The 26,422-nt window shown below is 40.8% G+C and overlaps 1 protein-coding gene across 1 annotated transcript in view; it reads left to right on the top strand.

Annotated features, from left to right (window-relative positions):
- Positions 1-5,092: 5,092 nt before the first annotated feature.
- LOC103187613 (integrator complex subunit 6) overlaps positions 5,093-26,422 on the top strand; it is a 48,899-nt gene continuing 27,569 nt past the window's right edge. Inside the window, exons 1-7 of the mRNA XM_042333914.1 lie at positions 5,093-5,256; positions 5,590-5,667; positions 7,551-7,700; positions 18,743-18,832; positions 22,488-22,671; positions 24,222-24,350; positions 25,404-25,567. Of these exons, the coding sequence (XP_042189848.1) occupies positions 5,146-5,256; positions 5,590-5,667; positions 7,551-7,700; positions 18,743-18,832; positions 22,488-22,671; positions 24,222-24,350; positions 25,404-25,567 (906 nt within the window). The 5' untranslated portion in view covers positions 5,093-5,145. The remainder of the gene's footprint in view (positions 5,257-5,589; positions 5,668-7,550; positions 7,701-18,742; positions 18,833-22,487; positions 22,672-24,221; positions 24,351-25,403; positions 25,568-26,422) is intronic.

A 26,422-nucleotide genomic window follows, 5' to 3' on the forward strand; every position in this document is an offset into this window, starting at 1 on the left:
GTGGTGGTTGGGATTTCAGCTTTGCTGCCCCTACTCTCTGGAGCTCCATCGCCTCCTTCAAGATCCGTCTCAAAACCTTCTTCGGTCATCTTCCCACCTCCCTTGGCCCCCATCCCTTCTAAATCCAACGCCCAGGTCGGGTGCAAACCCTCGACTGTCTTGGGACATCGTCCCAATGTGAAAGGTGCAATATAAATGCAATTTATTGTTGTTTTACATTATTATTGTTGGTAGAGTAGATTGAAGGGAGGTTTACTCTGCCCCTGTATGTTGCTTTTGACATAATCTATCCTAATAATTTAAATACAGGTTAAATAAAAATATTGACTACTGTTTTTGTACAACAAAATCAATTTACCAATTTATGCACTTAATAATACCAATCATGAATCATTTATTGATTCTGCACAGTGCAGAAGGACAGGCAGGATACAGTATCACAGGCAGGCTTTAAGCCAATCTGCCCCACTCTCTAAGAATTCCATCCCAGAGTCCCTATGACTCCCTCCCAATTTCAAGGCATGTCTCAAGCCATACCTCTTAGACCATGCTTTTGGTCATCTTTCCCCTTCCTACTTCCTTTGCATCCCACCTGCAGCTCGAGTGCCCATTCAAGATGTGAATGCACTTTGTGATGATAAAACTACAGTCATTTGTATTGTAAAGTACAATAGGACATAATGCAAGTGAAGTCACAATGTGCATAATGGCCACCAGATGGCGAAGACACCCTAATTTTAAAAACATTAGAAATACAATATACTAAAACATTTCATAAAATGCAACAGGTGAATGCTTGATATCTAGCAAAGGTTATATTGAATATGCATTATTCTTGGTAGATATAGATGGTACAGATCAGAAACAGGCCATTTGTCCCATCCAGTCACCTGGTGTTTATTTCCTCCGCACAAATTTGCCTATAGGCCTGACATTTTTATGTCATTTTATATGTCAAAAATGACTGTGGGACACTGCTGTGCGCAATTGGCTGCGGCGTTTCGCCGACACAATATACAGTCAATTCACTTTACAGTATATTCTGTGAAGCGCTTTGAGACATCTGGAAGATGTGAAAAGCGCTACATCAAATGCTAGGATTATTATTATATTATCACCTGATGGTATATGGAAAATAAAGGTCTTAGCTAACAATCCTCCAATTAAATTGATCATTCACCTCTTGATAGTTTGTTGGCCATTGCTGTGCGGCAATTAGCTGCCATATTCACTTACAAGAACACAGTCCTTATACTTAACTGTATTTACTGTGAAGTGCTTTGAGATTTTCAATATGATAAAGTGCTATCTCAAATGCAACCATTATTTTATTTTCCAAATTTTATTTGGGGTACGTTTTTTATTTACAGGTCATCACCCCATTCTTTGATGGTTATCATTTCGATGCGTTTTCTCTTGTGATTCGGGTGGCTAGGAAGCAGCTGCTCTGATATTGCTATTTCTTCTCACTAACCTGAATTACAGTTCCCTCCTAATTCCAAATTTACCCCCTAAATTCGAATTAATGAACTACTCATCTCATTGTTATTTGTGATGAAATCAGATGCCATACTTGCCAACTTTAGTCAATCGCGTTACTCCAATGCAGTGCTGGGGGAACGCTACATTGTTGAAGGTGTTGTCCTTCAGATTAGGCAAATACCAAGATCCTGTCTGCCTGTGCAGAACCTTAAAGATGGCACAACACTATTTGAAAAGAGAAATAAATTTCTACCAACAATCTCACAGATAAAGTTAGTTATTCACCTCATGGCTGTTTGTGAGACAATGGTGTATGGAAATTGGCTGCTGCATTCACTCAAACAAAATACAAAAGCCACAGCCACTACGCTTTACAGAAAATTCTATGAAGAGCTTTGAAATGTTTTGACATAATAGGTCATCAACAACAAAAAACAACCTCATTTATGTAACACCCTTCAGGCGAAGAACATCTCAGAGCATATCGCAGCAATTGGTTTGACACCAAGCTGAAAAAAAGGGAAGTGACTGAATTCACAGTAAAAGAAAGTCTTCAGGTGTGATTTAAAGAGCTATCCAAATCAATCCCAAACCATACTCACTTCGAAATGTGTGACGCACTACGAAATTTGAAGTGCAATAATAATAATCCTTGCATTTGATATGGAGCCTTTTCACATCTTTGAGACGTCTCAAAGCACTTCACAGAATATACTGTAAAGTAAATTGACTGTATATTTTGTGGGCGAAACGCAGCAGCCAATTGCGCCCAGCAGTGTCTCACAACAATTGTGAATCGAAGTAACCAATTTTTTTATTTTTTTTAAAAAGAATTATTACCCCCTGGAAAACCGATCCGCCAAACGACCAACAACCAGGTTCCTACTTACTGCTGGAAAATAAAAGCATGTGGAGTAAGGAAACTTGTCCAACATTTTGTCCTGCTGGGAATTGAACCCAGGTCACTTGCTTGCGAGGTGAGTGCTCTAACCACTGAGCTACAGGACTCCAAGATAGGCAAAGAGTGGGCAAAACAGAGGGATTGAGGCAGGGAGCTTTGGGGCATTGTGGCTGAATGCAAATGCAAGCATTATTAATATCTCTATTGGCACTGAACAACTCCAGTTTGTTGATTATGGAATATGGAATCACAGAATTATACAGCAAAGAAGGCCATTCAGCCCATCGTGTTTGTGCTGGTTCTTTGAAAGAACTATTCAAATCAATCCCTTGTTCTAAGCAAACCAAACTGACCTATTATTCTGTACTGCACTGTCATCACTCCTTTCCTTAAAAAAAACCATACCTGGACACATCCCTGCTCTCAAATCACTGCCCCGTCTGCAACATCACTTTCCTTTCCAAGGTCCTGGAACAAGTCATTGCTACCCAGCTTCGCTCCTTGTTCTCCCGCCACTCCCTTCATAAACCTCTCCAATTGGGTTTCCGTGCCTCCCACAACAGAAAGAGCTTTGGTCGAAGTGACAAATTAGATTTTGTCCATCTGCGACTAGGGCTACCTCTGCCTCCTTGTCCTCCTTGACCTCTCTGCTACCTTTGATAACGTTAATCACTATATCCTCCTCCACCGTCTCGCATCTCAACCTTCATGGTTCTGTCCTTGAATGGTTTAGATCCCACCTCTCACACCGTCTCCACTTCATCTCCACAAACTGTTTCTCCTCTAGCCCCCGGACCATCTTGTGCGGCGTTCCTCAGAGCTCTGTCCTTGGTCCCCCTCCTCAACATCTATACACTCCCTCTTGGTGACATCATCCGCAGACATGAGGTCAACTTCCAAATGTATTCGGATGATACCTAACTGCTATCTCTCTGCCTCCACCCTCGACTCCAGGACCACTGCTGTCTGAGAGAATATCAGTCAGACATCAAGTCCTGGATGAGAGCTAACTTTTACAGTTGAATGTCAACAAGACCAAGGCCCTCCTGATTGGCTCCCCTCAGCGCCTCCACACCTCAGGCACTGACAGTATCACCATCCTAAGATGCACATTCCACCTCACTGAGCCAGTCCGGAACTTGGCGTCTTGTTTGACCCTCAACTATCCTTTCTACCCCACATTCATGCCATAACCCTCTCGGCCTTCCCCCACCTCTGCAACATTGCCGGCTCTGTCACTGTCTCACATTGCAGGCCGCTGAGAGCCTCATTAGACACATTCACAACATCCAGGCTTGACTATGCAAACTCTCTGTTTGTCAGCCTCCCCAACCCCTCTCCTCCCTCATCTAGAACTCTGCAGCCCGTGTCCTCTTCCGCACCAGGCTCTGCGACCCCATCACCCCCATCCTTGCCCGACTCCACTGGCTTCCCATCACACAGAGGGAATACCTTGGTCCTCACCTTCAAAGCCCTCAATGGCCTTGCTCCCCCTACCTCTGCGGCCTGCTAACCCCCTACCAACATGCCCACCCCCTCCGCTCAGCGGGCTCCGGCCTGCTTCATGTCCCCCACCTCGCCCGAGCTGGATCTTTGAAAGAGCCGTTGGCGGGCAGGCCTTCAGCCACTCTGCCCCCACCCTCTAGAACTCCATCCCACAGTCCCTCCGCCTTGCCCCCTATCTTGCCTCCTTCAAAACCAGTCTCAAGACCTTCTTCTTCAACCGTGCCTTCGATCACCCTCCTTCTCCACTCTCCTTCCCCACCCTACCCCCCTCCCTGCACCCCTCCCTCCCCACCCTGCCCCCCTCCCTCCCTCCCCACCCTGCACCCCTCCCTCCCCACCCTGCCCCGCACCCTCCCTCCCCCCCTGCCCCCCTCCCTCCCCACCCTGCCCCCCTCCTTCCCCACCCTGCCCCCCACCCTCCCTGATCCCGACACCCAGTTCAGGTCTGAAACACTGTCTGTCCAGCGCCTTGAGACGTCCTCCCGACGTGAAAGGTGCTATACAAATGTCATGTTGTTGTTGTTGCACTGTACTCTTGTCTGGGCTGCAGGAACCTGTCTGTCATTTCACCCTGAGCCTGTGGACACATTTCATCCACTGCGCATGCGTTCCAGTCAGCGCATTCGGATCGCCTTTACGTGGGGGAGGGGCGGAGGGGGAGTGCTGCGCACGCGCAGAGGTACCGCCCCACGTGTTCATTTTTTCTCCGCGTCTGACAGCCCAGACATGCGCACAAGCCGCCACGTCCCCGCTCTCGGAGAGCTGTCACGTTACCGTATGCAAACGAGGTGGCGGGGCCGCGACCAATGGGAGGAAGCGAAGGGCGGGGTCGGGTGACGTCGCCGAGGTAGGTGGAGGAGTTGGGTGAGGGGGGGCGGGGGGGGGTGGAGAGACAAAGTGTGTGAGCGGAGTCAGAGCCACAGTCAGAGCCAGGCAGCGGCCAGGCTACAGCCACCACAGAGCGAGCGAGCGAGGGGCTCCCAACCGCACCCCATAACCACCGCTCGCTCTCCCCCCCCAAAACACACACTCTGCCTCCCTCCCTCTCTCCCCCCCCCCCCTCCCAACCACCCCACCCTCGAGTGTCAGCCGCGGGCTCCCGCACTCCCACTCTGCTTAGTCAGCCAGTGAGTTAAGGAGTGCTCCCCGGGAGCCTGCACCCCCTTTTTTTTTTACTCGTCCCCCCCCTCGCCCTCCCCACACCACCACCACCACCATCTCCTCCCATCGCTCTCGCTCTCCCCAGCGCCACCATCATGCCCATCTTACTGTTCCTGATAGACACGTCCGCCTCCATGAGCCAGCGCAGCCATCTGGGCACCAGCTATCTGGACATAGCCAAAGGCGCGGTTGAGACTTTCATGAAGGTAAAAAGAAAAGACCGGAAAGGGGGTGAATATATATATATATATATATGAAAAAAGAAGGGACGGACAACTGTTGCCCCCTTTCCCCCCCCCCCGTCCCCCCCCTCTCCCTGGCTCAGCCCGCAAAGAGCTGCGCGTTGATTGATTTGCGGGTGGTTGGGGGGGGGTCGGTGGCGGCGGCGGCGGTGGGGAGGGAAGGTTTAAGCTTCTTCAGAACCGGTTCTTAACGTCGCCCGTTGTGCGTGTGTGTGTGTGTGTATGTGTTGTTTTTTTTTATTTTATTTTTTTCTCTCTCTCTTTCTCTCTCTCTCTCTCCCCTCTCTGTTTTAACAGCTGCGAGCCCGCGACCCTGCGAGTCGGGGAGACAGGTACATGCTCGTCACTTTCGACGAGCCGCCGTATGGTATAAAGGTAACCGATTTTCTTTCTCGTTTTCGTTATTTCCCCCCCCCCCCCTCTCCTTTTCTCTCCCCACTCCCCGTCCTCCCTCTCTCCCTCCCTCCTCCCCCCCCCCCCCCCCACCACCTTTTCCTTCCCCTTTTTTTATTTTTTTTTCAAAAAAAATTAAAAATATTGAGAAAACTCCTCGTGGATGTGATCTCTTTTTCCCCCCTCTCTCTCTCTCTCTCTCTCTCTCTCACACTCTCTCTCTCTCTCTCTCACTATCTGTCTATCTCGGTCTCTCTTTCCCCTCCACACACATTCCCTCTGCAGGAGAGGAGGTGGGTGGGTTGGTGGGTTGTGGGGACTTTCTCCGCTCCCGAGTGAGGGGAGGGAGGGAGGGAGGGAGGGAGTGTGTGAGGGAGAAGTAACGCACCTAAACATGGCCGACATTTTCTTGTGCACAGCAGTGGATGATGGGGAAACTAGGACTTGATCGAGAGAGAGAGAGAGAGACACAGACAGACAGACAGACAGACACGAGTGTATTTAACGCCGAAGGGCAAGGACTCGAATCGAACTTCTTCACCAGCCAGAGCTTTTATTATTTTTTAAAAAAAAATCTATAAAAATAGGCAAACTCAGTGTGGTGTAAATGAGCTGATGATCAAGTACACATTTGAACAACTTTTTTTTAAAAAAAACACACACACACACATGTGTCTATACACACACGCACACACACACATATTTGGAGAGCTCTGTGGAGGGAGGTGAGATTGATTTTTTTTTCACAATCTTCCTACAAACTTTTTGCGAAGTTATTTTTCTCCCACGTTCGTTACTCCCTCTATTGCCTACAGCAGTCTTGTGGCAGCTGAGCTCTCATTGATCGACCAGAAATTAGGCGTGTAGGTAGAGGTCCAAGGTGACTCATTTACCTGTTAGATTTGTTTTGCTCGTGTTTACTTGGCTTATTCGCCCCACCTCTTCATGGGTGGGAAATTGCCATGTACTCTTACTGTGACTTTGTGACAGTGTGCCAGACTGAACATGTGCCAGATCATTTACGCAATTTACTTTGCCATTCATTTGCACGATACTGACTTTGCAGTTGAAAGGCAGACGGTGAAACAATTTAATTTAAAGTGCAAGTTTAAAAACCATTGAAGCTGCCCACATAACCTAAATAAACTTATTGTTAGTACTTCTGATGGTTTTATATATAACCACATGATGTGTGGTATTGAGCCATACAGAGTAGGGAGACCAACTGCCAATCCATAAAATGTGCTGAGATCATTTCAGCAGATGATAGTGGCTTTGCAGCAGTGTCAAGGCGGAAGAGAGTGTCGAGCAGTGTCAAATATGGCAATCTGCTTGTGATTGCTATCCAGTAACTATGTTTGCACTGGGTAACATGGTTTTGGCATTGGAGGTTTTATATTATCTGAAACAGTACCCAGCATGAATCCGTTCCAGTGGAAGGGGTATCTGAAGGAATAACTTGAGGCGGAAACTAAGGAGAGTCTTAGTTGGGCTTTTCTTGTGGACTGAGAGCAGTAGATCTCTTGCAGCTAAGATTGACAAAGGCTTTAGAGCAGGCATTGAGTTGGAGATGTTGAATGGCTCGACAAGACTGGGAGGGAGGTGATAGAAGAGAGTTAAAATGTTTTTTTTTAAATGCCCACAGTATTAGCGTTTATAAAGTTTTTGATTTTTGAACTCCTGTTTCAATGACTAACTGCTTAGTAATGTTTCAGTTCAATTTTCAGAAATAAATTTCTTTGTACTTTTTATGATGACACCTTATTAATGACCTCTGGAAACAAACTCCATGTTACCAGAATGAAATGAGAGATTTTCAGAACTTCTGAACAGAGAAAGCATCACCAAAATATTTTATTTTTCAGGCTGGCTGGAAGGAGAACCATGCAACTTTCATGAACGAATTGAAACATCTTCAAGCTGTAGGATTGACAACTCTTGGCCAGTCTTTAAGGACATCCTTTGACTTATTAAATTTAAATAGATTAGTTACTGGAATAGACAACTATGGGCAGGTATGTTCAACACACAAGCAAAAGTTTATAATTCTAGAATATAAAATTATCAACACTACATACACACACACTTACAACTGCAATAAACCCCCCAATATAATGTCTTTCTCCACAATTGGGAATACAGTATATTGCTATTTATCTACACACCAGTTAGCCATTTGGCCATTGATATGGGTGTAGAGCTCCAAGGCAGAAATGGCCATAGGCTGAAAAATACTGGCATAAAAATCCTGTTGTACGTGTGTGCAAAGTTGCCCCAGGGATGCTCTGACCCCAACCACATCATGTTAAGCAACCTCGTGCAACTTCGCACGTGCGCACCAACAGTATTTGCGTACCGGTAAAGAAGGTAAGTCTTTATACTTTTACAGTCTACAGTTTAGGATTAGCAACAGAACTATTGTAGGTAATAAAAAGGGCAATGAGTCGAGTGAAAATGGCAGTTAATACAGTGTGATACTGGCAACTGATGGTATAAATTGTTCCAAATGGATATGTATTTTGCGTTTTGTCCAATTACCAGCACTATCCGCAAAGCATCCAGTCCCATACAGTAAATGTCAATGACATGTGAATCTAATCACAATGTGTACATTTATCTAACATGGAATGCACATTGTTGATGAAGCTTTAGATAGTGAAGCCCTGGTAAGTTTTTGAACTACAGCATTCATGACTTCAAACTTCGTAAATATGTTGGGAGTGTGACCAATTTGGTAATGTTAACAATCTTTTATGTCTTTGACTACTCAAGTGGTCAAACCATAGACTGGTGTTGGTGAACCACAAGTGAACTGCGGTTGGAGCAGGTCAACATTCCATAATCTTAATTGAAGTGAACTTGACTTGCCAGATTTGTGATGGAAACTGGGCCTACTGTATTTGGCAGTCATATTTCTTAACAAATACACTTATGAGTTAGAGTAATAGTTGAAATTCCAAGATGTCACTGCAACCTTTCATTCACATTTTGCACCACATTCTCAGTGCAATCTCGCAGGTTACATATCGTGGACTCGAGATAAAAGAACATGGGCAATTATGGACCTTGTTGATACAATGCTGAGATCAGCCAGTACGGCATTCTTAAATGTGCCTAAGGTGGAACCAGAATTTTTTTTTAACCTTTTGAGGATGACTGGTTTAGCAACTTGCTTCTACTCGTTTACACCTGATGATGGCAGTAATAGCAAGCCTGAGTATGACTACCCACTGAGTTTCTATTTTGAGCCCCTGTGTACTACTGTTTTGCTAAACAGTGTGGCACTAACCTGGTGACGCATGGTTTTAAATGAGAGTAGTTTTGTATTTCATACAAACATTGCATTCTGTGATAATTCCTGCAACGTTGAATATTAATGTACTTCAGTTTTTAAACATTTTAATACATAAACGAATATGGATTGTTACAGCTTAGAAAAGTTAGAGGGTTTATTCCATTTCGACTTAGAATTCAGCTAAGGTCAGGCTTACTTGTTTGAGCAAGCCCTCCCATTAATACCAAATTACTTTCAGGAATCTCAAATCACAATCAGTAAGAGTTTGAATTTTTTTAAGATTTCTTTTATTAAAGCAGGTGATCTTAATGTAGACTCTTCACAAAACACAAACCTCCTATGAAACTAGTAGTACAACTTCCAAGCAGCCAACTTTTTCTTATGTTGAATTACCCTGTTGCCTATTTTTTTGACATACCTTTAAAACAATGTAGGGAAAGAAAATTACAATCTATGAATACATTGCTCATTCTGGTACAGTGTGATATAAATGCTCTCCAAGCTGCCTCACCACAAACTCTTGAAAAGCACGCCTACATCTCCAGATATCTTTTTGATTTGAATGAGACATATTTTTCGGTGAATTAAAGGCAGTAAGATATGAACTCAAGCCACCCGGGGGCTGGATTGAGCTTACTTAGTTCATTTCACATTGAACCATACTGACCAGTATTGAGAAGAAATTAATCCCATCTGTATTGGATTCAGACAAGAGGTGACAGTCGCACTGTGTCCCACTGGTGCTAGAATGAGTTATTTTTATTATTATCTGACTAAAATGATCTCCCTTCGTGTTTCTTCTCTCACCACCCCATGTTTTTCCTGGGTCAAATGTCTTTTGCCATCATTGTTCTCAAGTTGACCATTAGAAGATATGGGTGATTGGTTTGGAAAGATTCCAAACCTATTTCTTTCTCTCCCTTCCCCCCCTCCCTCCCCAAACTCAGGACAGGTACCTGGTTTCCACTTAACACTTCTGACAAACCCTTCTGAGGTCCAGAACTCTTTATGGAGAATTCTAAGCCTTCTACTGTAGTGTATAGAATTCACATTGTATAGTGTGAACTGCAAGTACATCAGTAAACCATTGGTACTCTTGCATATTTAATAATTATTTATTATGCTTGTTTTTGGTGTGGCACCTTATCAAATCAAAAAATCTGAAAGCACTTCAGAGTTTTCTGTAAACTGTAGTGAATGAATTGTGCAGGTGACCATGGCAGCCAATTTGTGCACAGCAATTTCCCGCAAACAGCTATGAAGTGAAAGACCAATGTTTTTTATCTGAAGTATTGTTGGTCAGGGGAATGGGAGAAACGCCCTTCGCTTTTCAAATAGTACCAGGGGATCTTTAACATCCACTTGAAAATCAGATGGGACCTTGGCTTAACTTTTCATCTGAAGGACGGTACGTCTGACAATACGGTACTCCCACAGCATTGTATTGGGAGCCTGCACTATAATCTCAAAAGTCCTGACGTGCAGTTTGGAATCATAGATTCATAGAAATTGACAGAGCAGTAGACGGCCATTCAACCCATTGAGTCTGCACAGGCTCTCAAAGTTTGAGTCATAAATTTTTGACTTGCAGATGAGTGCATTTTTTTTATTAAAGCAGGGGATCTTAATGTATTCTGAACCAGGCTGACGATTTTGTTCATTCAAAGTTTTATTTTCACAACGGGTTTAAGGGGTAATGATGAATATTTATAATAGAGTAAATAATTATTTCTATTAATAATAATAATCCTTGCATTTGATATAGCGCTTTTCACGTCGGGAGGACGTCCCAAAGCGCTTCACAGAACACGCTGTAAAGTGAATTGACTGTATATTTGTGGGCGAACCACGGCAGCCAATTGCGCACAGCAGTGTCCCACAAACAGTCGTAGATTGAAAATGACCAATTTTTGTTGTTTTTGTTTTGGAGGGATTATTATTAGGCGTGTGGAGTAAGGAAACTTGCCCAAGGTTTCGCCCTGCCTGGAATTGAACTCAGGTCTCTCACTTGCAAAGCGAGTGCTCTAACCACTGAGCTACAGGACTCCATTGAGTCAGTAATGAGAGGTCACAAATTTAAATAGGTCACATCATAAAACAAATTAGAGATTACAAAATATTTTGTCGCAGTGTGGTTGCAATTATCTACCGCAAATTGAAGCAGACTGGATAACTTGCCATAAAAGGAATTAGATGGTTGAAAAAAATATGTTGTTTGCCCACAAAATTCAGTCACTAAACTTTGCAGTATAATTGTGTGAAGCACTTTGTGATGTCCTGACGTGAAAGGCGCTATATTGAATTGCAAGGATTATTATATTAGGGGTGGGGGGTGAGCAGGAAAGTGGTTCATCTCGAGAAAACCCTAAAGTGGATTCAATGGGCTGAAAATACTCCTATGATTATATGAAAATTGATTTGTTTCAGTAATTCATTGCTTTATATTTCTTTGTTCCCCTGGAATTGAAGTTTAGGTTAACTTGAGATTTCAAAAGTTCTCTGTATACCTATTTGAAGTGTTTTCTTGTTGTTAGTCATTGACTTCTCTTCAGAACTGATGAAGGGAGACATGCATCCATCTCAAGTTGCTGACTCACTCAGTGATTTTAAGTGTTGCATTCTGTTTGGTCATTTTGTTGCCCACATAACTGAGTTGTCACATGTGGAAGATTTAAAGCCATAAGATCACCAGCAGATGGTGTTGTGAATCTGTTTGAACACATTCCCAAGGTTGTGTTAGGAAGTCAATGCCTATAGATTGAATGGAATATCTCCGAAGTGGTATTTTTAAATGGGAGCTGGAAAACATGTTTCCTACAGCTGAGTGCCTTACAATTGGCATTACATCTTTGACCCAACTGAGGATTATCAAAAGGTAACTAAGGTAGGTGGTTTTGAGTGACTGGGAGCCATGGGCTTAACCTGTATTAAGATACCTATTTTGTGGAAAATTAAGTCTTCATGCAGTCAGCACAAACAACAGAAACTTGTATTTATATAGCGTCTTCACGTAGTTAGCGTTTCAGAGGGCTCAGCAGGCATCTATGATGGATTTAGAAAATTTTAATATTAATCATAATCCTTGTATTTGATATGGCATCCTATAATATTGTTGAAATGTCTCAACGTGGGCGAAACTCCATTCTCTTTGAATAATGCCAATTATCTATTTTATGGAAAATTATTATGAAATATGCTCTATGCCATTCATTCTATCTACACTAACTTATTTAATGCTGCCACATTAGTAAAATAATTAACACAAGCCACTTGCTTCATCAAGGACACAACCTCTTGAGAGTTATTGATGTATTATATTTGTCTTGCACATTAGATTTGAAATCATTTTTATATGTTTGGAATTTTATGGAATACTAACCAAAATGTAATTGTGTTGCCACATAGGGTTAGCTGACTTGTTAAATATTTTATGGTGCATGCATCAAAATCTTTTGGGAGAGGGAGAAATGAGCTCCCAGATTATTTAAGTATTTTATCAAACTGCTGCTTGCATGATTACCTGCATGAAGCTTTTCTACCTGTCACTCCTGTCCTCACCAGGCTCCTTTGCCTCCCCCTGTTTTCCAGTGGATCGACTTCAGGGTCCTCAGTCTGACCTACTTTCCTTCACAAGCTTGCTCCTCCCTACATGTGACCTTCTGCCTGAAACGTCTGCTCCTTCCACTCACTGAACTCCCCTGCCCCACCATCGGTAGCTGAGCCTTCAACCGCTGTACTACCACCCCCTAAAACTACCTCACTTAGCCCCTCCACCTCAACATTGTCTTCACATCAAAAATAATTGATCCCCCCACCCCCCTCCACAGTCTATTAAGTTAGTTATCTCAACTGGGTCAACCGTGGGGTACTACATTTGTCAGGCATCCAAATTTACATTAGAAAGTTGATAGTGAAAAATTATTGAAAAATTCTTTAATGGATTGTTATTTAGGAACCCCTTTGGACATGTGCATATGTAGACGTTGTCTGAGGTTATGGCCTGCCCGCAACGCTTCAGTTGAGGTTCATGTATGAGCACAGCTATTTGGGCAGGATCCTGGACAGGGCCCATGTATAAACCTGCGGGCCATACCCTAGTGAAAGGAACAAAAGAAAATGCTTCCAAGAGAGAAGTAAAAAAGTTAAACCAATATTAAAAAAACAATAGAAGCATCAGACTCTAATTGTTAAACAGATAACTGATATTTAGCAGATTTCTAAGATGGAAAGGCAGATTTAATATTTGGGATTGAATGTTTTGTGCGTTTGACGAACTAATTCCCCGGATTGGAAATTCTGTTCTCAGCTGAGTTATTTACTGTTAGCAATCCCAAATCAGTACAAACTCGATTTGAATGCATCCAGAGGTAATGTTGAAAATTCCTGCAACCCCATGTTCAGCAGTCGTTTACTTTTAATTCCCACACTTGCTACCTTATGATCTGTGGCATGAGATTATCCAGGTTGTGTCAAACTACAATACTTAAGTGTGTAAGAAGTTGAAGCTTATTCAAGTCTGCCTTATTTGCTGATCATCTTATCTGTCGGAGTTAGATTTCTATCCTTTTGGTGGGATTGATGGGAGAGGTAAGTGGGGTCTCCGAGGAGCTGAGTTGGCTCCAAGTATGGTTGACAAAGGAACGTTAAAATCAAGTCTACCCTCTGTGCTGGTCTCTGAAGTCTAGTTCCTGGGCCAAGCGGTCTGCAGTATTCCAAGACATTGATGATAGACCAAATAGTATGGCTCACCAGCAGAAGGGTCACACGAGTTACTTGGGTGTGGATTTTTCCCTCTCGGATTCTGTTAACTCTAAACCAAAGCTCGATGGGTTTCCGAGCTGGGAGAAGCTTGTAAGGCAGTGCACTCAATGATAAACTTCCAGTTTTAGTGGTTATAGTCCACAGTACCCCAATGCACACTCTGGGGTCTTCATGTCTTGACTCTTACTATTCTGCACTAAATTTTATACTATACAGGAAAACAAATCCTGTGAAACACTTTGAGATAGCCACCTGAGGTGAGGTTTTATATCAAATGCGAGGGTTATTTAGTAATACTCCACAGAATTGGGTAAGCAGGGTTTGAGTGTTCTCTAGGGAAAGAATATACATTCGATACATGGAAAATTCCACGTGTAGGCAGCATACACTTGTGGAAAGCTGTGTTGTTAGATACTCTTAAGCATAGTGATGGCTTTCTTCATGTGACAGACATTACCTGCTGACCAGTTAGATTGAGTCAATTTTCCATCTCGTTTCTGATCACCCTATAATTCAGGGCCTTTTACTCTGCATTTAATGTATGACTTCTACCCTCTTAAATTTTGTAAAATTGGAAAAGCTACCATTAATTCCACCATAAACCCGTCATGTTTGTACAAAGTTGGGGGAAAAAATCTTGTATCCATCACTTCTCCAGAATCACGGGTTCACAATCCTTTGAATAAACCTGGAAAATCACCTCAGGTATGCCAAAACAGCAGAATAAGAGGGCACAAATTAATGGTTATAAAGGGCAAGATAGCCACAAAGGGTTTTGTTTACAAAGGGTAATCAACAGCTGAATAGGTTACCAGGAAATTATTCAGTCAAGTGACCTCTTGATGTTATAACAGAAGATGGAAGGTTGGGTAATCTGCAAAGATAAGATCTAATGGACTTCATTCAAACCTCACTAGTAATATGAATTGCTTATTTTGAGAATTTCATACTGATTAAGAAAAAATGCTGTTAGATTTGAAATTAAATGCTCAGTTGTATAGTCCACACAGCGTAAGGAACAAATATTAATTATTTGAACATGCATGTTTTTCCAACCTGACCTATTGTCAGCATTTAAAGTAATGCACATATATATCACAAACAAGTTGTCTGCCTGTTGAGGTGGATGCTAATAGTCTCATTATAGTATTCAAAAAGAGAATAGTTTCTCCCAGTGTACTGGTCACCAAATTAATTGGCCACTCACCTCAAGACTTGCTGTGTACAAAAAGATTGTCCCATTTTCCTATAAACATGCAGTCACTGCACAAGACACGACTGACTGCTTTGAGAAGATGAGGTGTGATAAGGTGATATAAAAATGCAAGTTCTTTAAATATTCCAAGACGAGACATAGATTTGTATGCACAAGATTGCATTACTGACAATTGACTCACAAGGAGCATGATATTGTGCTCTTAATGAATATGTGCTGGACAAAATCTGGAAACTTGATTGCAACTTTTTTTTCCAGGGTTATTCAAATTGACCGTTGCCCTTTGGAAAAACCCAAACTGCACGGGTTTAACATATCAAGTTGAGCTTTTTTTTTTAAAAAAAAATGAAACCTGATCTTAAAATCTTCTCCCCGATATCTTAAAATAGCCGCTAGCGCTGACAGACGGCTGCCTGGCTGCCCCGCCGCATCATTAACCGCAGCCCCAGCGAGCCTCAGCTTGTGTTCTGGCTGCGTGTGTTCCCAGCATGCTCCTGTGGTCATGGTAATGCAAGCGCAGCCCGAGCGGGGGAGGGAGATTTGACCGGTCCTGCCGCGAGGGTTTGCGTGCACTGCAGTGCTGGAAACCTCTCGAGCTGACAGCACAGCGTCGGGCTTTGCTCGGAAGTATGCTGTGCATTTCACCGCTGGATAATGTCTTGTTTTAAATTTTAATTCTTTTGAGGCTTTTGTTTTCAAAGAATGGGCTGGCATTCGGCGATGCCGAGCAGTGATTCTAAGAGTCCAGTGTAGGCTTGCAGGGACTACTGCGTCAAATGTGTTCCATCAATCACTTGAGCGTTGGAATTGCAATTATTTGGCGGGTTGTGTGTCTGGGGGGGGGAGCGGGGGGACGACGATTGAGCACATGGAAAGATTAACCCTTTTGTGGGTGCAGATGAGTAAAGAAGTGGAGTCCTGTAGCTCAGTAGTTCGAGCAGGGCGAAACGATGGGCAAGTTTCCTTACTCCTCACGCCTCTGTTTACCCAGCAATAAGTAAGAACCCGGTGGTTAGTCTATTGGCAGATCGCTTTTCCAGGGGTAATAATTCCTTCAAAAAATAATAATAATAAATAATAATAAATTGGTCACTTCAATTCACTGTTTGTGGGACAATTAGCTGCCATGTTTTGCTGACATAATATACAGTCATTCACTTAACAGTGAAGCACTTTGAGACATCTAAAGACATGATAAGGCGCTATATCAAATGCAAGGATTATTATTAAATATTTATGCCAATGTGGGAGTCTGTTGTGAAGGTACACCAGTTTCTCTCCTTTTGAGTTCAATCCCTTGAAACCAATAAACTTTGTTGTTTTGAGAAACATGACCATACATATTTTGTGCTGAATTCCAAGCATTTCTGACTCCTCAGCAAATTGAATTCCTGTTAAATGTTTATACTTTCAGCAAAACAAGCCGCTTAAAAGAAAACTAGCTGCTGCTGATTGTTCTTGTCAAATTGTGCAGTTCAGCGTTTCTCTCATCTCTTCTCCCTGCCCCCCCCCCCCCCCCATGCAATATTCTGAATATCCATCACTGTTTAGAGCATTGTAACAATTTAATTTTTCAGTTTAAATTATCACTATATTGTTGGTGAGATGGTGAAATCAGTGGAATCAAAAGAATGAGAAGTCAAGGAACCTAAACATAAAATGACACAGGCTGGTCATTTGATTATATGGGGAGAGGATGAAGGGGCCAATCTCATTCATATGTATCTATTGACTTCCAGAAGGAGCAGACACTTGAATGCAATTCTCTTTCCTGGCTCTTGATCAGGAATGATGAATGCTTAAGGAGTGGATAGTATTGAAGGCCAAAATGAGAGAAAATAAAAGCTCAATCATATGCTTGAGTCTTTAATTTATCTTGTCTGTTTAAATAATCTATTTAAAATTTAGGAAATATTAGCAGACTTACTGGAATCCTGGTGGACTCCTCAATTAATAGTATCTTGTTTCACTACATTTATCCCCCAGCAGGATCTTTAATTGATACAAAGAGTTGTGTAAGGGGGATGATGAGGACCCTCTTACCAGCAAGTAAAATACATCATTAGAACAACTTCCAATACTTGGGTTTCATAATGGAAATGCTTGCTGTTAAATTCATTCCATTCAAGAAAGAGGCAGGAATATAATAAAGTTTGCTTTTATAGTGCCTTTGACATTAAAAGAAACCTAAAAGCTACTTTTGAAAATAGTAGAAATTAATTTTTTTTATTTGGCAAATTCAACAACTAATCTGCACCAGCAACGTCTTGTGAACAACAGCAACAACTTGGATTTATATAGCGTCTTCCACGCCGGACGGCTCTCAGAGCGAACAATAATATGATAAGCAGCCAGTTAAATTTACAAAAAAGTCTTGGGCTATGTTTCGATTCGGACCTCAAATTACCAATGGCAAAGTGGTCATCCATCTGATCAGCAAAGTAAACAACCAAAAGTTAATAACACAATCAGAATGGGATGTTCATGTGGAAATAAATAAACACATAATGTAATGTACATAATGTAAGATATTTTGCAAGTAAACATGGATGCTCTTGAAGGGCTTATTTAACTATTTAAGGTTTGCTCCTATATTGAGTATACCTTCAGTGGAAATGAGAGAATTGTACTTTTGAGTGAGTTTATATGTTGTGTTGTCAAGTATGAAAATCACTGACTGAGTTCAAGCACCAGCAATGACTGTCTAATCTTTCATTCACTTAGTGTATGTTGTAAATATTTAAAATCATAACCATTCACAAATGTTTCAGGCAGTATAAATTTAAATGATAAATGGAATCATTGTATTTGTGTCTTACAGAATACCCTTGCTATTCCTGTCAGTATAATCCTTTCATTTGGTATAGAACCATATTCTATATCAAGAAAATCTCTTAAACATTTCACATGATGTACTGTAAAGTTTACATGTTAATATGGAAATATCTTCAACCAACTTAATAGTTGCCAGTTTTACTCTACTATTTAATGGATCTAAACCCACCAGACAAATTATATAATTATGTATTTAAAATACACAACAAAGAACGTAAAAACTCTTTATTTGTGTTGCCATTATGAGTGTGCTCATAATTAACTAAACTGATGTACAGTGACGTTGCATTTTGCACGCAGATAACCACAGACTGTTTGAAATTAAGTAGTTCACATAAGTTTGTAGTTGGTTAGTGGACAAGTAAACTGCCAGTGTTACTAATTTGTTGCTAAATCTGCTGATCTTTGTTGGTCTAAATTTTCACCAATTTTGCTAATGGTAGTTTTTTTTGAGGGAGGCGATAGATTTTCTCTGAGGCTATGCATTCATAGTCCCTTTTTAACAGAAAAGTTCTATCCAACTTTGCTGCCTTCTTCCAAGAGCATTATCATCATTTGTGTTAATTGTCCACCAGGAAACTCTTCTGTTTTCCTCTCCCCATTTTCGATAACAAGTTGCATTTGAAGTGAAGTGCCCTTCACTTGGAGTGCTTTTCTCCATCTATACATTATTCTTGGCAATATCTGCATAGTGTTTAGAAAATCTATTGCTGTTCTGTCATTGCAATATCATACTTTAAGGATTTGTTTTAGATTTGCAGAGAACTATTTAATACTAAATTATTCTGTAATAGTTCACAGACACTATCGTTCAAAGAAATTTGTCATTCTTTTGCTAAATCAGCAGTGAGCTTCAAGTTACATCTGTGAATGAGGAACAGCAGCTTTTGAAATGATGTTGCATCAGGTCAAAACTCTTCCAAAATGCATTGCTTTCTTTTGTTTTATAGGGGCGGAATCCATTTTTTCTGGAGCCGTCAATCATTGTTACCATAACAGATGGAAACAAGTTGACAAGCAACAGTGGTGTACAAGAGGAGGTAGGTCCCAATGTGTTATCCCTTAATAGCATTCAATATTATTTTTAAGGAAACAATGCTTTCCAGAAATTATTGTTGTTATGAATAACTAGGAATTTTTTTGGTCCTCATTCCCTTTACTAACTATTTGTTCAGGATATATCAACAACATCAAGTTTAATGGAAATAAATTTGGAAGAAATTAAAAACTTGTTCTTTTGGAGTCTCAAAAATTCTTAATGATGTGCTCAATAATACTGAATGTTGTGCTGAATGATTCAATCAGTCCTCACTGAAGGGTGGAAAGGGGAAAAAATAAGTATGTGGAGAAAGGAACAAAATAACTGCTTACCAGTATTTTGGACCATATGGGCGTTGTTATGCTATAAAACTTTTAGACTTACAGATGAAAATTCATCACTTGTTGTGCGGTTGGTATGTTTCTACATGGAAGGGAGATGATGACATTGCATTTGCAAGCAATTGATTATTTGGTCTGGTTCACTTGTTCCTCTACATTCAGAGTGACACAAAAACTTACAGTGGTCGATAGCTTGTACACACAATTTAATGATTATTGAGTCCTTGTCCAAACAATCAATTGAATAATAGACATCCAGGACTATTCAGAGTAGTGATATCTAGGAAAATATTTAGAAGAAATCATCAAATAGAACTATACATGTATTTCAGATGTGGTTGAAACATTCAACCATGCAGTGTTCTACAGACTATTATGTGACCTGGAACACTGTCAAACCTCTGAAATACTGACATAATGGATGGAGGAGAAGTGCTTTGTCCAGAAATGCAATCTGATCTAAGGCTATAGTACTAGGAAAATTAATTTTCTAGTCCCCTTGGAAGATGATTGGTCTGCAGAAAGGTAATGGTGCTCTTTTATAAGTACCAGTAGAATTTGTTTTAATTTGAAAGGAAGGTTCACTTAGATTTTAGCTTTGAGCCAGTAGGTTGGAAACATGAATTGAGAGTCCAATACAAGCAAGAATAAAGATTTTTTTTTATGAGTTGAATTTTTTTTAAATGCTTGTCCAACAGCTTGGAATAAAGGATCCTAGTTTACTGCAAAAAGCTGTTTGGCATATAAAAAGCCTGTTGGAGAAGCCATTGAGGGGTAGGGGGTGGAGGTCGTCAGTTCAAATCTGGTATTAATGGATATTTGCATTTTCTACATAATTGATAAAGCTTAATTATCGTTAGTGAAGATTAAAGAAGGAATAAGTTTACAAATACAACCTTCCCTTCCATATTATCTTTAAACCTGCAACATTACTTTGGTGGAACATCTTGTTTAATGCCATATCCAAAATGTACCTCTATCATATGAGGTTTTAATGTTTATTTTTTCTCGCTCCAGTTTTCATTTTCATTCTTGATTTCCTCATGTCTTTTCTCTCTATTCCCTTCACCTCCTCCTTTTATTGGTGTCTCCCCTCCCTCTTGCTGTCTTCTCTTAATGTTTGCTTTTCTTTCCCCAAGCACTATGATTTCATAATGTTTGACAAATATTACACGTTCCAATTCCATGACTTCAAAAATAGATCAGATCCTGATTTGGTTCAGCACTCTTCTTTAGACCAGTGTGACAGGGATGACATATTTCGAGTCCATCCACTCAGCCCTTTGGTTAGCCAGGAACCTGCTGGGGTTGGGAAACAGCCTTCCTTTTATGGAGGCCCTTAGTGCCTAGCACATAATTAAATAAGAAGAAAAAGGGAACAGCCTGATTAATCACCTAACCCAGCGCTGTTTAAAGAGCATCGGGTTGGGCTGTGGTTGAGATGTTAGAGTGAGAGAATCTCAGAATGAATTGGCCTCCAAATTGATGGCTAAAATGATTTTGACTATCTTGCTTTAAGTTTTTTTTGTAATGGGTGTTGGACAGACATTTGTTGTTCCAACTCCTGGTATTAACCAGTGTGAATCCAATACTCGAAGGAGGCACTTGCTTACAAATAGCTCTTAGCAAGAACAGTAACTAACAGTAACTAATGCGCAACAAGTTTAAACTTGATGCCAGCATGTTACGTGTGGCTGTTAAGCTGTGAGTAATAGATCTTTTTCGCTATGGAGAGCTGCCTTTTGGGAATCCTCCTTTACAACAGCACTTCCACCAGAGTGAATTGCAGATAAATTAAACATAATAAAAGATTCTGTGCTGTTTGTTCACTGAATGACTGCAATTTTGGGGAGGTTCTTCTGAATTTTGGGAGGTTGTTTTGTGAATCTAATGGTGTTGTTTAGGGAATTTGACTTAACAAACTGAGGAAATGGAAAAATCTTGATGGGGAACAGAAATGAAATCCAAAATATGTTTTGGCATGTGAACTAGAAGATAGCTTCAAGCCAAACGTCCTTACAACTATATTTGGATCAAAATATACTCGCTATTTTTTGTTAGAAATGACACTAATTTCCTGTAATAAAGCAAAAATTCAGTTTTGTTTGAATAGTTATTGAAAATGTGGGCAAGTGTGTGTATATTTATTTAGATAAAGAGAAATCTTCCCCTCCCCAAACCAATGGCCTGCATTTATTTTGCACTTTTTTATTCTACTTTCTTGTCCCCATGCCATAAGCTGATTAAGATTGCCTCTTTTTAAAAAAAACATATCAGGTTTGGTGGGGGAAGGAGGGTGGAATAAGGAGGCAAGTCAAGACCTTTCATTTTGCAATTGTTTCTGAAACAAAAAAACTACTGTTTGAAATGCAGATGTCCCAACTAATACAGTGTTCGTTTTCTTCCCTCCACAATATTGGGTGAGGATACCTTAATAACTTCCAGGGGCAGCAATAATAATCGTAGGACTCTTCATTGTGAAGTCTCCAATGTCATTTAGCCATTAAACCTGATGCTGGATATGAAATGTCATAATGGAAGGAAGGGCTGGGATATGGATTTCTCCCACTTTGCCTTTTTGTACTTACTTACATATTTTATTATAATATGTTTCCTCAGTATTCAGCTTTAAGGTTGTGCACTTTTTTCTTTTCTTGGTTAGTTAGTCATTTTTAATTTCCTGTTCAGCATTATTGCTCATGATTACTTTATTTATTACTTTATTTCTGACATAGAATGTGTATCTATACTATATCATGGTACACGTTTCCAACCAAAATAAATCTACACAATTAGTGGTTACGTAAGTTTAATCATTTAAGGAACAGGTTGAGACCAACAGTGAACACATGGTACCAATCCAAATTTTACACCATAACTGCTGTGCTGTTGAGGGCTAAGATTGTCTCAACAGCAGTTCTTTACCCATGTCAAATCTAGTATCACGAGTGAACGTAGACACTTACAGCAGGAATCGCTAATAATTAAGACTTGGGAACCTGGGGTTTATTCCCACTCAGTATCTTTCTCTCCTTGGCCTTGTGAGGTCAGTCATGCTACTTCACAGGCACTCGGGAACGTTTCTTCACCTGAGACAGAGAGGGGTTTTGAACCAGAAACATTTCTGATTGTGTGTCTCCGTATAAAGCCTATGGTGCACTCACTTGCTGAGCAATTAAACTTTTTAAAAAATGAATTTATGGGTGATTTCAAGGCAGTTGTTTGTTGTCTCTGAATTAGACATGTTTTGTTTAGTTGTAAAGCCAAACTATTGATTTGGCAGATCACTGAGCTTTTGCTTTTTCATAATTCCAGCTCCACCTACCACTCAATTCTCCTTTACCAGGGAGTGAACTAACCAAGGAACCATTCCGATGGGATCAGCGCTTGTTTGCTCTAGTTTTACGCCTCCCAGGCTCGATGCCTATTGAACCAGAGCAGTTGGGCAATGTGCCATCTGATGAATCTGCCATTACTCCCATGTGTGAGGTTACAGGAGGTGAGTGTCAACCTTAGTTGTTCTGTAAATTTCTGTTGGCTTCCTCCCGTTATAGATCTTGCAGCCAATATGGTCAGAAGATGATTTGTTCCTATGCTTTGCCAATATACCTGATAAAATACAGTATTATGTAGTAGACACTTCATTGTGTCAGTACCAAATCTGCCTCCAGATTTTTCTTCCTCCTTCCTCACTGTCAGTTTCGTTGCTGGTACTCTCACCTCTGTGCTCCAACCTTGGAACTTGAGCTCGTACTGTAGGTTCACAGTCCAGTGCAAAACCAAGTAAGTAATGAATTGTTGGAGGTGCCACTCTTCAGATGAGATGCTAAATTGAAGTTCTGTCTGTCTATCCTAAGGTGGATGTTGTTAATCCCATGACACTCTTCAAAAAGAGAAGGCAGTTGTTAGTCTTTTGGCAGACAGTCCTCCAGATTAATCAGTTATTCGCTTTGTAACCGTCTGTAGTACTTGCTATACACCTACAAAAATAGTCACTACACTGAATGATCATTTCTGTGCAAGGTTTTGAGACTATTTGGCATTTAAGTCATTATAAAAATCCAATTTATTTTGATGTTTGTCCACAAAATACAAGGTCATTCCACTTTAAAATATATCCTATGAAGCGCTTTGAGATGATGCACTGCCATGAAAGAAAGGTGCAATGTTAGGATTATTACTATTATTATTAGAATGCTTAGCTTCCATTTATTATCTCATTGGGAGGGAGATAAGCTGAGTCTCCTTGAAGCTGAGCTGGCTCCAAGGCGAGGTGCTTGGCCACAGAATGTTGGAATCAAGTTAATCCTCAGTAGCTGTCTCTGTAGTCCAGTTCCTGAGCCAGGCAAGTCTGCAGTATTCCAGTGCACTCTCGCTCATCGACAGGATTTCAAGGGGCAAACCAATCACGAGCAGCAGGGATTCTTCCCACTCAGCTCCTGCGAGTTCATTGGGAGCACCTATGCTGTTAAAAATATTAACAATATGATTTGCTTAGGTTGAGTATGCTTGAAGAGGAAAGAGTATTTACTATTTGTTGAAGGATTAAAAACAGGAGTCAGTATTTTCTCTCTTTCTCAATGATTACTTCAGTTGTCGCGCAAGGGTCTCTATCGTGGGTACCACATTACACCTGAGTAGTGCACATTTGACAATCGCACTGAAATAATGCCTCATGTTCAAATTCAATTTTGAACTGAATTATGTAAAATTTTGGCTTTCTAAGCATCATCAAAAAAATCCTGATGCATGAACAGACCATGTCTTAATTTCCATATAAGTGGATTCAAAACCTTGGATTCAAAGACAAAAACTGTTGAACTAAATCTCACTGCCAAGGCAATAGAAGATCTGATTCCAATGAAGGTCAAGGATAATTCGGTACTTGGAAATTTCCCGCTAGGATGGCTACCAGAGGTAGGCCTGGCTCTGCAGGAAACCTGGTAATGTAAAGGCAGTTTATGTGTTTGGCAAACACAGAGCTGTCTAATTTTCATTGACCGGTGGTAATGTGTTTTTATTTAACTATTCTTCCTGCAAATAATGTAGGTCGTTCATACTGTGTGTATACACAGAGAATGCTGATCCAATGCCTGGAGTCACTGGTCCAGAAAGTGCAAAGTGGAGTGGTGTTAAACTTTGAAAAGACTGGGCCTGATCCAGCACCAATGGGAGAAGGTACGTAGTCATTTTATTTGACCAGATTAGGGTTCTAATGTGCTTTTAAAGAAAACCCATCAATTGGTTTTGCTTTGAAAGTAAATCATTGCCAATGGTGATTTTTCTAAGGATGAATTCTAATATTTAGTGTGTAAAAGAGAGGAAAGTGTGTGGGAAGCAATACATTTATTAGCTACCACCTCATTTAAGACCTAAATTAGTTTATAGCTTGATTACATGTTCTGCGTTATTTTGCAATTGTGCAAAAAGGCTGAGCAGATGCTGATGTTTAATATTGCCAAATTAGAAATTCTTGAGATGCCCTTTTACAATACATCAGTGCATGAAAAACACATTATACCCTTTCCTTATTCTCCCCACCAAAATGTAAGTCTCCTTTCCTTATTCTCCCCACCAAAATGAAGCATGAAGTAAAATAATGTGTGTGTGGGGTGTCTCTGTTGTAAACATCAATAAAAGTAGGCATCTTCTACCATGAAACTTAACAATAGAAATGGTTCTAACAACCCAGCATCTGATCCTATTTTAGCTTCAAAATTTAAATTAGTTGTGATAAATTACAAACGTTTTCTGGTGTAATGAAGGTTATATTGCTGAGCAAACGCTACACTAGCGTTTTTGTTATTTAATACCGGTAAGATTTTAAGATCTTGCTTTAATTGAAAGTGGTCACTTTGAACTGGTCTCCTTGCCTTCTGCCATTTTAAAAATTGATCTCCATGTAAGTTTCTGACCAGCTCAAAGAAGAAAAAAGAAGCCTTTTGTCTGGAAAGAATTGTGAAAGCACAGGCTGGAACAGGGGCAAGAAAGCAATCTTGCTTTTCAATAAATGCATATATTTTATTTGCTTTGTAATCCTTTCTCAAACCAGCTTCTGCTGTTGTGCTTGTTGGGAAGGGGAAATGATTTGTGATTAATTGGAATTAGGTCATAAATCTATGAAGGACTGAAATACAGGCGACTAACCTTTTAAGAATCTAAATAGAATAGAAATATATGCAGTAATGCTGTATCAATATTTACATTATAATTTTCACGTATCTCATTCAGATGGAATTTCTGATGCACTGAAACACCCCTCTCCGTTTGGATCTCCACTTTGGCACAACTGTCACAAACTAATCTACGTACGGCCTAATCCCAAAACCGGTGTTCCAGTTGGACATTGGCCAATCCCAGAGTCCTTTTGGCCAGACCAAAACTCTCCAACCTTGGTAAGTTGCAATGCTACTTTTTCTGTTTGCATGTCTCCAGGAAGCTTAATACACATTAAATAAAATATAGCCAATTCAAGCTATTTCGCCCACAATGTATTCTGTCAATTGCTCGGAGACGTCTTCAACGACGTAAATAAGGCGCTATGTCAAATGCAAGAATTATTATTTTTATGTAATTTTTGTTGCCCCCCCCCCCCCCACCACCGCCGCTGGGGAGTTACTTGACCTTTGCCTGGTGCCTTTTCCTGAGAGCTGAACAAAACCAGAAACTCACATGTGGTAAACAAAATAGAAAAGGCCCTGTATACCATGTTTCCTAGCCCCTAAAATAGTATTTTAATATCACATGGTTACTTGTGTTGAGAAAGATTAAACAATTCATTCACCTTTAGGCTCTTTTGAGAAACTCCTTTAATGTACTGTTGTGTAATGTATCAAATGTAAGAGCTATATCAGGTTGTATGAATGTTGACACAAAAGGCTCTTTTCTCTTCAGTTTCATAAGAACATAGGAATTAGGAGCAGGAGTAGGCTATTCAGCCCCTCGAGCCTGCCCCGTCATTCGATAAGATCATGGCTGATCTTCAGACCTAACTCTAATTACCTGCCCTACCCCCATATCCCCTAATCCCTCTATGTTTTACCAATCTATCAGTCTCAGCCTTGAAGATGTTCAAGGACTGAGCATCTACAGCCTTCTGGGGTAGTGAATTCCATAAATTCACTACCCGCTGAGTGAAGAAATGTTTCCTCAACTCTGTTCTAAAAGGCTGACCCTTAATTGTAAGACTGTGACCCCTGGTTACAGATTCTCCTACGAGGGGAAACAGACCCTCAGTGTCTACTTTATCC

Source organism: Callorhinchus milii, unplaced genomic scaffold, assembly GCF_018977255.1.
Source record: "Callorhinchus milii isolate IMCB2004 unplaced genomic scaffold, IMCB_Cmil_1.0 Scaffold4, whole genome shotgun sequence".
NCBI classification, from domain to species: Eukaryota; Metazoa; Chordata; class Chondrichthyes; order Chimaeriformes; family Callorhinchidae; genus Callorhinchus; species Callorhinchus milii.